This window comes from Heliangelus exortis, chromosome 3, assembly GCF_036169615.1.
Source record: "Heliangelus exortis chromosome 3, bHelExo1.hap1, whole genome shotgun sequence".
In the NCBI taxonomy this organism is placed as follows: domain Eukaryota; kingdom Metazoa; phylum Chordata; class Aves; order Apodiformes; family Trochilidae; genus Heliangelus; species Heliangelus exortis.
In genome coordinates this window covers 82,783,995-82,797,410 of record NC_092424.1, presented here as the reverse complement: position 1 = coordinate 82,797,410, position 13,416 = coordinate 82,783,995, and the positions used below count along the sequence as shown (strand labels likewise).

Below are 13,416 nucleotides of genomic sequence, written 5' to 3'. Positions count from 1 at the left end.
AAACTTCAGTTCTCTTCTCTTTCCTTCAGCTAAGGAAATGTGAAAGTAACAAGCTTCCTAACATTCAAGTCCTTCATAAATAGAAGTTTATGTTTCTCCTTAGAGCCTAGTATACAAAGATTTGCCTACCATGGCTATGGGAAAAACAAGAAATAGAAGGAAAAAATCAGACTGTTAAGATGGGGTTTTCTCAGTCTTCCCAGAAAGAAATTATTTTTATGGAACATTTTCAAGAAATCCCAGAAAATGAGTGTTAGAAGAATAGTGAGCCACTTTTCAGTGATTAGTAAAGCACAAAGTTTTACTCTTAAGTGTGGTCAGAATCTGGTTTAAAATGTGCTTTTGGAAAGGACAGCAGTAAGATCTTTCAGTAAAACTGCTCAAGTCCCATATACAATTACTTGGAAATAGTTTTTTAATATTATAAGGGTAAAAATTACTAATGGGGATAAGCTTCCAAGATATAATTATCATTCCTACAACAAATTAAAGGGCAAAGCCTGCCAGCGTGTACCCAGTAGAATTTTTTTAAAACCAAAATATGTTTGGATTAATAAATGACACATTACAATGGAATTTCTTCAATAATAAAACTAACATAACGAAGCTGGTAATTTGGAACACAAACTAAATGTTAACTTGCATAAGAGGAAGCTGTGGTGATTCAGTGAATAGCAAGCTAAATAAAACACTTCAGCAAGAAAGAGGATGCTTTCCCTGCTCCATCCCTTTTAAACCAAAGATGCACAAACTATAGGAAGAGCATGTCCAAAGAAGATGCATTGTTCATTCTGTCTGGAACCTTTCCCTGCTAGAAGGATACCAAAGGTAATGGTAAACAGAAGAGACTGCTTAGAAGAACAGAAAAAGCACTGGTCAGTTAAGAGCTGTCCCAACAAAGCGTTGCCAAGAGTGAACATTTTAAGACACTACTAGTAGCAAAGCAAGTAGTAATGACTCTACAGCCACAAACAGGGAAGAACCAGTGATGCTATGCAAGGACTAAGTTAAAACTACTTTCTGTCTCAACACCAAGAATTAAGCTATTTTCACTAGCAAGGAAAACAATGGACATTGGTACACCATGAAGGGAGGAATGTTGATGAAATAAGAGAACGAAAAAGGGAAGTTATTCTTTTCCTCTCTGTTGAAGAGAGCCTATTGTTTTCACCCGAACAAAGAAGAACAGCTGTCAAACTAGAACACAAAGTAACACGTCTTAGATCCATAAAAATAAGTTTGTTGTATGAAAACATAGTAGCACCTCTAGAGAGAGGTCAATAATAAGCCTTTCTGACCTGACAGTGTGAGACTTAAAACCTAGTTTTTAAGAAAAAGATACAAGAGTGAAAAAAAAAAAAAAAAGTAAAATGCAAATTAAGCAAGAATAGTGAGTACCAGACAAACTTAGCCGAGTTTCTTTAGTAAAAGAACTGATTTTTTAATACCAAGAAAATATATTTCATTCAACTTAGCTAGATTTCACTGTAATGATATGGCACTGAAAACTTGGTTCAAATGGAACTGACTGTGATTAGTAGCAGAAATGCAGAGTAGGTAAACCTGCTAAGGAAAGCATTAACAATTTTTGGGTTTGGAAAGACATAGAGAGCTAAAAGCATGATAGCAGGGAAGTTCCTCAAGCCTAGAGAAGAGAGTCTGTTGAGTAAATGAGCGTAAGAAAATCATTCACTGAGAACAGATCTGGGACACACCACAAATGACAATGACTGAAGCAATTAAAAGCCAACAGAACAAACTGCAATAGGCCATGAACTTAGTAAGATTATTAGAAATTACTTACTAACACTCTTACTGCCAGAGAATATAATGGAACTCAGCCTACACACAGTAACACTTCCATCACACCTTCCAATATAAGGCATCAGCTGTTTAAAGTCAGTGAACTAAGGCTCTATGAGCCTGAGGCTAATACTCTCTCTCCTGTCCTTCTCATTAGGAGACTGAGGAAATTTGTTGGAAACACAGGGAGAAAGATCAATGTGCACTGACTGAGATGTATCACATATAACGCGACAACAAAAAGAAAACTATAATCCTAAAATACACCAGAAGTGTGTCTAGGAGAGAAAAAGAAAGAGCACACACACTAGCTAAGCAGACAATGCTAAAAACAAACTCTTCCAAAGCAATAAATAAAATTTTTGGTTCCCATGTTAGAGATAAGGAAATTCTAAATGGAACAGTTAGAGATAAATGTTTCCACTCATTGTGATAATGGAAAATCTAGGAGCTAAGCTTCTACACATGAACACAAAGGACTGTTTTGTATACATGTACAAAAAAGAACTGCAGCAGGCCTACTCTACTTAAATGCATAGGAACAAATGGAAATTAATTACAAAGCAACATTCAAATTTGAACACTGAAATTTAGATCCTAGGGATCATAAAAATGGTGTGCTAGAGCAACTTTCTAAAACTAGCAAAAAAGGGAAAGTTAACTAATTGTTATTAAAACATATAAACTCTTTAATGAGTGATGAAACTACATTGTTGGCACTCAAGTCAAATCAGTCTCTCTCCAGGTATTTTGAAGTTCCTTTTCAAGTTTATGTCTTCCTTTGCTTTAAGGAACAATTTCTGATCACAGCAGGCTTACAGTGGTAAGCCATAAAATAACCTATGATTTTCTTCAAAGTTAGGAAAGGTTGCTGAAGATTTGGAGAAAAAAGAACACTTAGCTTTTATTAAGCCAGTTTAAAAAAAAAAAAAAAAAAAAAAAGAAGCATAAAAATCAATAAGGCTTCTACACTGCCTCAATTAGAGTAACAATGGATAAAACGGTAGGAAGAGAACAAGAAGTAATTAGGGGTAAAACGTTTACTAAAAATGTTTTTATCTTGTCTTTGATCTTTATGAGAGATCACACACTTTATGCATGCCTGAAGTTATATAAAGCCTATATTTAAAAATATATTTACAGAGGGTTTTTTTTAGGTTTTTTGGGGTTTTTTTAGTTTTTTTGTAATAAATATTCCACACTCTGTGTTACCAGAGCATTATGCTGGCTTTGCAGGATATGCTTTTATGTACTATTCAAAAGCATAACCTCCAAAAAATTTCAAAAACATTTCAGTAGGGCTACACACTGACTAATAAAAATATAATGCATCTATTATTTTACTCTATCATTCTGTATTTCTACAAAAATACTACAAAACCATATCTAAAAACATAACCCCATATAGTCCCAGCAAAACTGCAAATCTCTTCAGAGCTCATGACAGTCACAACATAAGAAAGAAATGTTTTTTAATTTCTAGTTAGCACTGGAGATTACAATACACTGTCCATGTGAGTAGACAGTGTGCTTTTTTCAAACAGAAGTCCCCAAAAAAATAAATCTCCTCATGTGGCAGAAAATCCATGCACAGAGCATTCTGCCAGGCTCTCCTAGATAGAACCTGGTCTTACACAGTTTTCTTCTGACAGGGACTACAATTTTTTCATCTGCCATTTAGGCTAAAACTAATCAAGTAGTTATCAGCAAGGATCTAGGTGGGCCATGCAGGTTTACTCATTAACAAAAAGGAAACAATGTTGAAATGATATGATAATGCTGTTAGGGCTTAAGAGTTTATCAGGTTGCACTGAAAGCAGAAGTACTATTAGAAAGTAAGGAACTGCACTGCAGGGATGAGAAGTAGCTCACACCTCAGAAGATGTGATAGGAAAAGCACTAAGATACACAGACATAGGAACTGCCTCTAATGAAGTGTCCACTCAAAGCTAAAACTAAAGGTCAACAACCAGCTCTCTGAAGGAGCAGCAGCACATGAAAAATCTGATTGCAACTTAGTAGCCTCTGCTTGATTGACAATTTGCAGGAAGAAACCCTTTTGACCTGTGTAAGTTAATGCCGTAACACTGGCAATAAATTCTAAGTAAAACAAGGATTAAACTGTGCTAAAATTCAGTCATTAACAGGGTGTGTGTGCCCAAACGCATAAAAACTAGACATCATCTCCATTATGAAATACATACTACTATTACCTTCATCAGAGTTCCCAATTTTTTTCACTGATTTATACAAAAACGTAAGATCTGAGAAAAGGGGAGAGAGACTTGGGGGATGGGGAACAAGCAACACATCACTGAATCCAGATGCTCTGATTTTTCATCCATAGTGCAGACTCTCCATTAACTGCAAGTAGGGTCAGAATTACACTCTCTATAGTTCCCATTCCAGAAATCATCAAGATTCTTGTGGTCTGCCTGAGCTTCATCTTTTCAAGGTCAAGTTTTGTATATAGCAATTTCAGTCACTGCTTTTGCTAATAGCTTCAAATAAATCTACAATATATCCAAAGCTCACCAACCCAAGAAAGTTTTTCTGTTTAAAAATTTCAATACATACATTAAGTGTCTGAAAGCTGGGGAAAAAGTATAAGCTTGAAGAAGAACCATGCAACACAACTACCACACACCCTATTGAAAGCAATAAAGGATCCACTCTGAAAGAAACACATGGAACCAAGAACATAAGCAGACAACTTTAATTAGACAACCACCTAGCTACAGACCTGGAGACAAAAATCTCAGACATTAGCTTCAGCAATCTTATCCTTATTTCTTAGTGTCTACATAGCAAGAACTTTCAACTTTAACATCAACATGTGCCTTGCTTTGTTTTTTAATATAAAGCATTTACCTGTATTAGCAATTTGACACAGATTAAGCACTATGCCTATGAAAACATATATATATATATTCACCATAGTAACTTCACACAGTGAATGTAAAGCAGAACTTGTATGAATGCATCTCCTTGCTTCAAGCTTTCTCACCACCTGCGTGACAGTACACATTTTCAATTTCAAAACTAAGCATGGTTTAAGTACAACTACTGCTTTGTTATATACGACATTTTCTGATGTGGTGCCAATATTTCTAAGAAGCATAACCTGCTTCACTGAGACACCATTTGCAAGAGCAGCAACACTTTGGAACTACACAAACCGTAAGCATTGCGTAACCAGAACAGGGTGGCATACAAGGGAGCTTAGTATCTGCTTACTGATACTACTACTTCATTTGTTTTCAAGGAAAATCAAACTAAATTAATTTCATCAAATGAATTTCAGAGATCACCATCAAGACAAGTACATAAAATCCACTTTGTTTTTTCTCAATCTAAGGCTTCTCAAGAAAGAAACAAACTGAATACAAAAACTAGGACCAAAAAGAGGCACTTTTTTTTTTCTTTACCTTAGCCCAATTGCAAAAGCTTGGGTCTAAACTTGAAGGCTGGACAGGAAATCAAGGTACCTATAAACCATTTTTTCACTATTCACAAACAAAAGTTCTGTTCTTTTGAACATTGGACACTTAAATGCATAAAAAGTTAGATCATAGCCTCATGAAAGCTACTGCACCAGATTACTAAGTAAATAAGGTTTAAGTGAGCATTCCTGCATACTGGAGTTTCACCTTGTCACAGAGAGAGACAGAGATGTTCTAGTGAAATAAAACTTACATCCTTTGCAACTGCTACTGCAGGAATACCCAAAAGTGACCACTACAGCTTTTCAAAAATGTCTATCAAGCTTTATTTACATGACTGCCTTGCTCTATGCTCCTGACATGGGTATATTAAGATTTTTTAAAGAAATACAAAATTAACTGATAATGAATTTAAAAGTTACAATATATAGTCCTTTCTCTAAAAATTAAGCAACACTGAGAAAGGCATTATGCATGTTTGCTTAAAAACTACATAATAAAGCTTTGGGGGTTTTTTCCCTTTTCAGAGTATTTTCTCTTTAAATTGTGCTAAAAAGCATACTAAGTTGGTCTTAAGTCTTGCTAACAATTCCTGACCAGATTGCTTAGGTGCAACTCTGCTTTTTAGCATTTCAGAAAACAAGCACTCTCCTTTCAAACTTGCTATGTCAAGTTACAGAAGCCAACTTAAGCTTTTGGTCAGCTTGGTACAACAGCATAAGACATGCAACATTGTGAAAAAGAAATCATAACCCAAACAATTCTATTAAGTTTGCCTTTTCATTTGTGTTTTTACCCTGCTGCAAAGCTACATGCTTTTTTGGGTTTTGTTCTGTATTTTCTTTCAAAAACTATTAACTTCTGCAGTACCTTCCTAAGTCCAAACAAGAATATAAGATTAAGAACAATCTGCAGCCCACTAATTAAGTGGCTTATGCCTGTTTGTACTGCATGTTCAACAATGCTTAACATTTAAAATGTAACCAAATTTTATTATTCTATTAAGTACCTTGAAAAGTTACTCAGTACCAAGAACTTTAGAGTAGCTATTCCCCATCAATCTACCTGTTCAGTTGAACAATTACATTTAAGTTTTGATGTGGTAACATAATGCAAAGTAAAGACTTCATCTTGCTAAAAGGATCCATAAATATTAATATACCAGGTTCCAGTAAGATGCCCTTTAATATCTAATTTCGAAGAACAAGAAGTTTTGTCGCCATTCTTCTATTAGCTGTGACAATTTTTCTTTAGAATTAAAAAAAAAAATAACAACAACCAAACACAAAAAGAGAACTGTAACTTTGTTTATGGGACTTTGTCCTAAAATCTCAAGTAATTTGCCTTTGGGGTGAAACTTTTAAATTAATTTGGACAAAATCATGCATTACCAAATTGATACTAAAACTGCAATTGCAAAAACTTCAACTTGTTCATGAACTGCCACTTTTCCATTAGATTGGTTACACTGTACCTGGTTTAATGTATATTTTTAATACAGATGGAAGAAACCAAACTCATCACACTAGCCAAATGTCTGAATAAGCTGTTTAACATTCTGTGAAATAAACACAAGTGCTTAAGTCCTTATTTTGTTTTAAAATGTTCATCTTTGAGGTAGAAGTTTTGTAATCTCTTGCTACTTAATATGAATACTGGAAAGAACACATGCAAGTCACAAGCTTCCTAGTTCTGGATACAATTCATATTAATGTAAAATGTAAGTAATGTGTTTTATATGAAAGTGTGGGACTATTCATAATGTGCTTCCAACAGGAAAGTGCCTACAATGAAAGCAAACAGCTAGCATTCTGGTATAGAGATCTAGATGAAACAGAAAAAGAAAAAAAAAAAAGAAAAAAAAATCAACCTAAAAACTTGTAAGAAGCCTCATTCTACCTTACAGCAACTGGAGCTATCACTCTAGGTCTCAATGAAAAAGCAGGTGTTGGGACCAGGATCAGAGGCTTTTAAAAACAGGCAAGAAATATAACTGTACCCTCTATCTTCTCCAACACTGATAACAGCAAGGTCAGTCTCCTCCTCAGGGTTTGCAATTTTAAAGGTTGTGGGACTTCTTGTCTTCTTTTTTCTGACTTTTCCATAGAAGTGGGACAGAGGGCATATGAACGACAAACACCAATTCAAGCAGCAACTGCCATAAGAAATCATCCTCAATTTTTCAAGTACCAATCTAGTTTCCAAGGTAAGCAACACTTACTCAGTGACACAGAGGAGAACAATGGTGTTTCTGGAAGAGATTAAAGATTTTCTTTTGCAAATATAAGAATTAGCTGAGATTCAAAGGAAGAAGAAGGTGGGAAAAGGGGAGAACAGGTTAGGTGAGGAATTATTTTTTTTTTCCTCCTCTTCAAAAAAAATTCAAAAGGTTGCTCCAAATGACTAGTTTACAGAGCTTGAGTTGTAATGCATTTCTGAAATACACTCATGCTGTGATGAAATGTGTTCTGGCATTTAGAAAAAGACTGATCATCAAATTTGCAACAGCCGGAGATACAGAGTGTGACCTTTAAGTGTCAAAGGGTAAGGCAGCTTAGATTTTCAGTGAGTCAAATAAAGTCACAAAGGTAGGAGGATTCTGAAATATTCCTATCTATGAATTTAATTAAAAATCATAAAAATATTCTTTTTAGGTGAGCACTTCAAAGCCTTCTTCAGAATATGATGGTATTATTACAGTCACCTTTGCACTGACTTCAAAGTGGGTTCCAGTAACTACCACACACCTGACAGTGCTTGGAAAGTCTGTCTTAATATAACAAGGCTCAGCCTAAATGAACTCTTCACAACCACTAAGAGAAACACATTCACATTACCAGTAAGCAAAAGTCTGACCCTAACAGGCATTCAGGCAACACAGGAGGCCTCTGAAGCACACAGATCATGTCAGACTTAAGAATGCCAATTATCAGCTACAGCAAAGCCTGAATTCTCAAAGATGCAACTCAGAGTAAATCAATCCAGTAAGACAGAAAAGGAACACCTAATCACAAAAGACCTTTGGGTTGTTGGTTTTGGTTTGTTTTTTAAAATCTGTCAACTAGGAGAACCGTTTTTGATTTAAAAGCATCAGTATTCCTACTTGATTGATTTCTACATTACAAGGATTTCTTATGCTTTTATCAGTTTCTCAGTGCAATAATTTCTATGCCTGCTTACAAAAATCTGCTGAGTCAGGTATCAGATTCAGACAAAGCAATTACATTCAAAGACAGTACAAAAATACAATACAATTACAACAGTTCTAAAAATGTTCATTCTCCAATAGTCTTTCATTCTTGCTACTGTAGTACAGTTTTTGATGCTTACAAGGACATACTTTTAAGTAACTGCAGTCACCATATGTTCCTGCAACTGTTCATAAAGCTATAGAGTAAACAACATAAATAAACAAAGAAAAATATAAGAAGAGTAGAAGCTACAGGTCTCTATACACCATTAATTTTTTTAGGGAACTTTTAAAAATATTCTTCTAGAGGGCTGCTCACTGGATCCTACACAGGAGAATCCTACAGTGTAAGGCTCCAGACAGTGCCTGTTGGAAGCAGCCTGAATCAGCTAAATCATTACTAGGTATCTCCTTTTCGGTGTGGAAGATTGCTAATTCCCTGAGGTTTTCTTTTTCCCTCGTATCTCCACAGAATTGAGAAACTTCTGCTCAAAGCCTAAAGGAACTACAAGCATTGGGCTAAGCTGCAGCACATGCTATCCTACTGCCAACCTTGGCATTCCAAACAAACCAACAGTAATAGATCTATTAAGAAGTAACTTAGTGAGAACAACTGGAAGACAGCAGATCCTATGACAACAACTGACTGGTGTCCAGCTTTTATTTATGACCTAACACAGCAATAATCCTTCAAGTTCAAGAGCTTGCCTGAAGCCTTGAGCCACTTTCTAATTCACCTAGTAGATGATTCCCATACCCAAGAAAACAAACCCAGAAGTACTTAAAAACCACAAGCTACAAATTCACACCTCTCCGCAGTCCCACAAGTTCAAGAAACGTTGTGAGAAAGTCCTGTCTAGACATTTATAGCTGACATGTCCTCCTGGGTAAGTGGGAGATGTTGAATTGAACACCTTGCTGCTGAGGAGGGAAGAGAAACTAGGTCTGCAATTTCTCAGCTGAACAGCTTAACATTAGTTAAGGCAACCCCAAAATGAGTGCCAACTGCTTCTGTGCCCTGCTTTTTGGAGTGCGGGGATCTCTCCAAGTTCTTGGAAAGGTGCCTTACAACAGATGTCTCACTGCAGATTTGAGTAAGAAACCGGATTCCAAACTTAATTCCATGTACATTACCTTGCAGACAGCCCCACCATTCAGTATACTTTTTTTCCTGGATCAGTTACTAAGACATCTAAATCCTATATACTGCTCAGAAAACTGTGGATTTGGTAGGATACTGCATTCTACTTTGTAAACTAAGGACCTGGGTTCCCACTAATTTAGGTGCCACAACAGTCATGTGCTTAAGTGAATCCAGGCCCTGAGAACTGAGCTACAATTTAAACATTTACAAGGGCTTGTGCTGTCCTTGTGTAGCAAAACCAAGTTTGGTTCCTCCAGATAATGTTTCCCACATCATCCAAAAGAGCCCAATCTCTAAAAATTCCCAGTTCCCTGAATACAAATACAGTTACTGTTTTTCAGACATACAAGATATTGAACAAGTCAATGAAGGTCACAGTGGTTATCAAGATAACTTAATTGTGGGTATTCTAATGATGTTTGCAGCTGATATGCCAGTTAGGAAACTGGGAGAAGACTGGCAGCTCTGGATGTATTCATGCTCTCCCTTACTGAAACACAATGCTTAACATTTGCAGTTCTGTGGAGGTGACTACACAATCAAATGTTGTGGTCTAGAAGCATCTCCCCCTCCAATCATCTAAGAAAACCTCTGATTTACACCCATGTCCTTTGAAGCACCAGACACAAAGACTGGCAGGTGAAATACTGGGAGACAGTAGAAAGATGCCTTTCTTGCATACCTGGCTTATATGACTTACTTATTAGTTTGAGACAAACTGATTGCCAGATTTACAATCCCTTCACCTTACACAGCAGGCAGACTTTCCCACATTCATTTATAGCCTCAAGCACAGATTACTAGCTGATGACATCATCTGATAGTCTACACATTTCTCTGATTCCATAGATTTTAAAATATATGTGATTTTTACCATTTTTAGGTGGTTTTGTCGCATTGTGTTCTTGAAATAAATATTTCAGTCTTTCAGGGCATTGCCTAACGTCACAGGCAGCTGTAATTTAGATTCTGATAGCTCATAAATGGACTTGTCTTACAAAGCACAGATGTGCTCAGCCTCTTCTGACCTTACACTTGATGAAAACTATCACTCACCATAGGAAGCAGTAGGGGAAAGGCAACCTAACCATGCAATGAAAACACACATCTCAGCTGGTAACAGTGAACAGTACTGAGTAATGAAGATCTGTACTCGTAACACCAAGACCCTTCATAAATTCAGTTACAGAAATCAATGCACAGAGAACAATACTGAAAAACAGATCATTGCTGAAGGAATCTAGGCTGCCTTATCCCATTAAACTTGGCAGAATTTCTTCAGAGACTTTACGAACCGAACTGTACACTGCTCATCTCAGTCTTTTCAACGGGTTCAGAGTGACCTTCCTGGCTTGACTTAATTTCTAAATGCCCTTTATTTTGGTAAGGTTTCTTCTGATGATGATCTTCTTCAGGCTGGTCTCCAAGACTGCCATTCCACTACAGCTGAAGGCTGGATGAAGCCCATTTGCCTGTACCTATCATTCTCAATGACTTTTCATATTCTACGAAGACTTCTGTAATTTTCTCCACGAAACAAAGTCTGAATTGCACAACACATTATCTTTTTGAGGAAAAAGATATGCAAAAAGACCCACTTAATATCAAGAAGCTGACAGAACTATCAGTTGCATCCATCTTCCAGAAGAATTAGTTTAGGAAGAACAGACCAAATTTGGAACCTACGTGTGGAGGAGCTCTACACAGAAAGGCTGGCAGGATTCAGTCCCATGGGCCAAGACAGCACACAACAACATTGTATGAGATCAGGAGCCTTCTAAAAAGCTTTAGCCAAATTAAGAATTAGTAATGCAAAAATAAACCCAATTTCACACGGGTTCCCCAGGCAGGAAACAGAGCACTAAAGGAGGGTCTCTGTCACCTCGCCTCTTACGCATGATCTCTGACAATGTAAACACTCCAGTTTCACATGGAAGAACCAGATATAAAGACAACACTACAGAATACAGCCAAAAGCCTAACTTTTTACATTTTACAAACTTAATCTTTACCCCACTAAACTGAATAGGAATTTCTCTTGACTTCACTGGATGCAGGATCTTGCCCTATACACAAATGCATGCCTCATGATGGCCTACATAAGAATGTATCAGAAGCAAAATGTTTAGTAAGGTTGTTTTGGCATTTCTGCATAAAGCACAATAATTACCATGTTGAAGTAAGACCGGATTTTTACTCCTCTTGCTAAATCCCAAACTATGACATTTCCATCATGTCCAGCAGAGAAGAGAACTCTTGGATCAAACGGATGGGGTTCAAGTACAAACACTTCATCTTCATGTCCCTGGAAATAAAGATGCAAGATGAACAAGAGGATTGTCTCAAATACAGGAATCAGTATAGCACTAGCAACAGCAACATCAGTCTACCAAAGAATAACTACTTTGACCAGGTATTTCTTCTGGTTGTATCCCACTCTTCTCTTTCCATTTAGCTTTCTAAGCCATTTTAGCTTTCCAAGAAGTCTGACAAGTATGCCACCTTCACAACAAGCATGTTCCCAGAGGTCCACCATCCTTTTTGAAGTATTAGAATCCACTACATTCAGTATTTTTGGTCTTAATGCTCTGCAGATTTCAATTTGTTTAGACAGAGCAGCAGTTACAAATTTAATTTAGACCCAAAAAGAATCAATCACAGAACTAGAAATTATATCATGTCTCAAAAACTTAACACTAACTTTAAAACTTGGCATGAAATATTTCCATCCAGTTACTTCGATGTACCTGTTCTCTCCGCTAAAAAAAAAACCACACACAGAAAAAAACCCCACCAAAAAAAAACACACCCCACCCAAAAACTAAACAAAACAAAACAAACTATCAGACATAAATAAAAATGTTGTTTGACTTATTCTAGCTAGAAGCTTTGTTGTTGTAGTCATGAAGTGATTAGGTTGCAGAAGTGTCTCTGTTTAAGCAGGGCAAATTAGGCCTCTTAACAGTATTTCAAAACATTTGTCACATTAAATAAAGGTAAAGAGAAACAACTGCTTCCTTCTCTCCCTCAAGACAGCATTTCAGGAAAAAAAAGGTCCAAAATTAGTTTCAGACATCTTTAACAATGTTTAAATGGTTAACATGTCTGACTTGAAAGCTTTGTTTTCTAATAAGCAGCTGACAGACATGTCCATTACACCTTAATTATATGGAAACATTTGCTAAGGCACTTTTGAGACAGAAAGAAAATGCGTAAGGAAGAACTTTGATGATGCTTATCTAAATTTTGCATTCAGGGCTGATTAATCAACATGAAACACCTTACCATGAGAATATGAATGAGTTGTCCAGTGAAAGAATTCCAGACTTTGAGAGTCATGTTATTTACTGCAGTTATAACAGAATTGTCATGGCGATCCCATGCTACCATGGTCACTTTCAGCTTTGTGATTTTATCTTCAACTCCTTGCAAACTTTGTCTAAAACAAAAGAGCAAAAGGTTTCAAAGCAATCCTAGTTTGCCAAAACATTTTTGTGTCCCTAACAAGTGAAAGTACTCCTGTATTTTGTCTTATTATTAAGAATATAATCACTACTTCCTCAAGAAAATAGATTTCAAAGATGTTTTCTGTTATGTACTGCACACAATCACAAAATAACTGTAGATGTTTAAACAATGACTATAGAGTCCTCTTAATGTCCTGAAGAATATGCTGATCTGTTTTTTCAGAAAATGTCCTCCAAATACATGACCTAAGCCAATTGAATTTGACAGCAACAATATTTGTTGTGACATTTGAAGGGCAAAAATCCGAACTAGTCAACCAGTGAACAGTAATTTATCCTGGAGAGTATTTGTAATAAGTAGCTACATAC

The 13,416-nt window shown here is 36.3% G+C and overlaps 1 protein-coding gene across 4 annotated transcripts in view; it reads right to left on the bottom strand.

The window, feature by feature from the left end:
• PHIP (pleckstrin homology domain interacting protein) overlaps positions 1-13,416 on the bottom strand; it is a 113,411-nt gene that overhangs the window by 55,684 nt on the left and 44,311 nt on the right. For all 4 annotated transcript variants that reach the window (XM_071741498.1, XM_071741499.1, XM_071741500.1 and 1 more), the window contains 2 exons: positions 12,866-13,019; positions 11,751-11,885 (listed from right to left, as the gene is read on the bottom strand). In XM_071741498.1, coding sequence (XP_071597599.1) covers positions 11,751-11,885; positions 12,866-13,019 — 289 coding nt within the window. The remainder of the gene's footprint in view (positions 1-11,750; positions 11,886-12,865; positions 13,020-13,416) is intronic.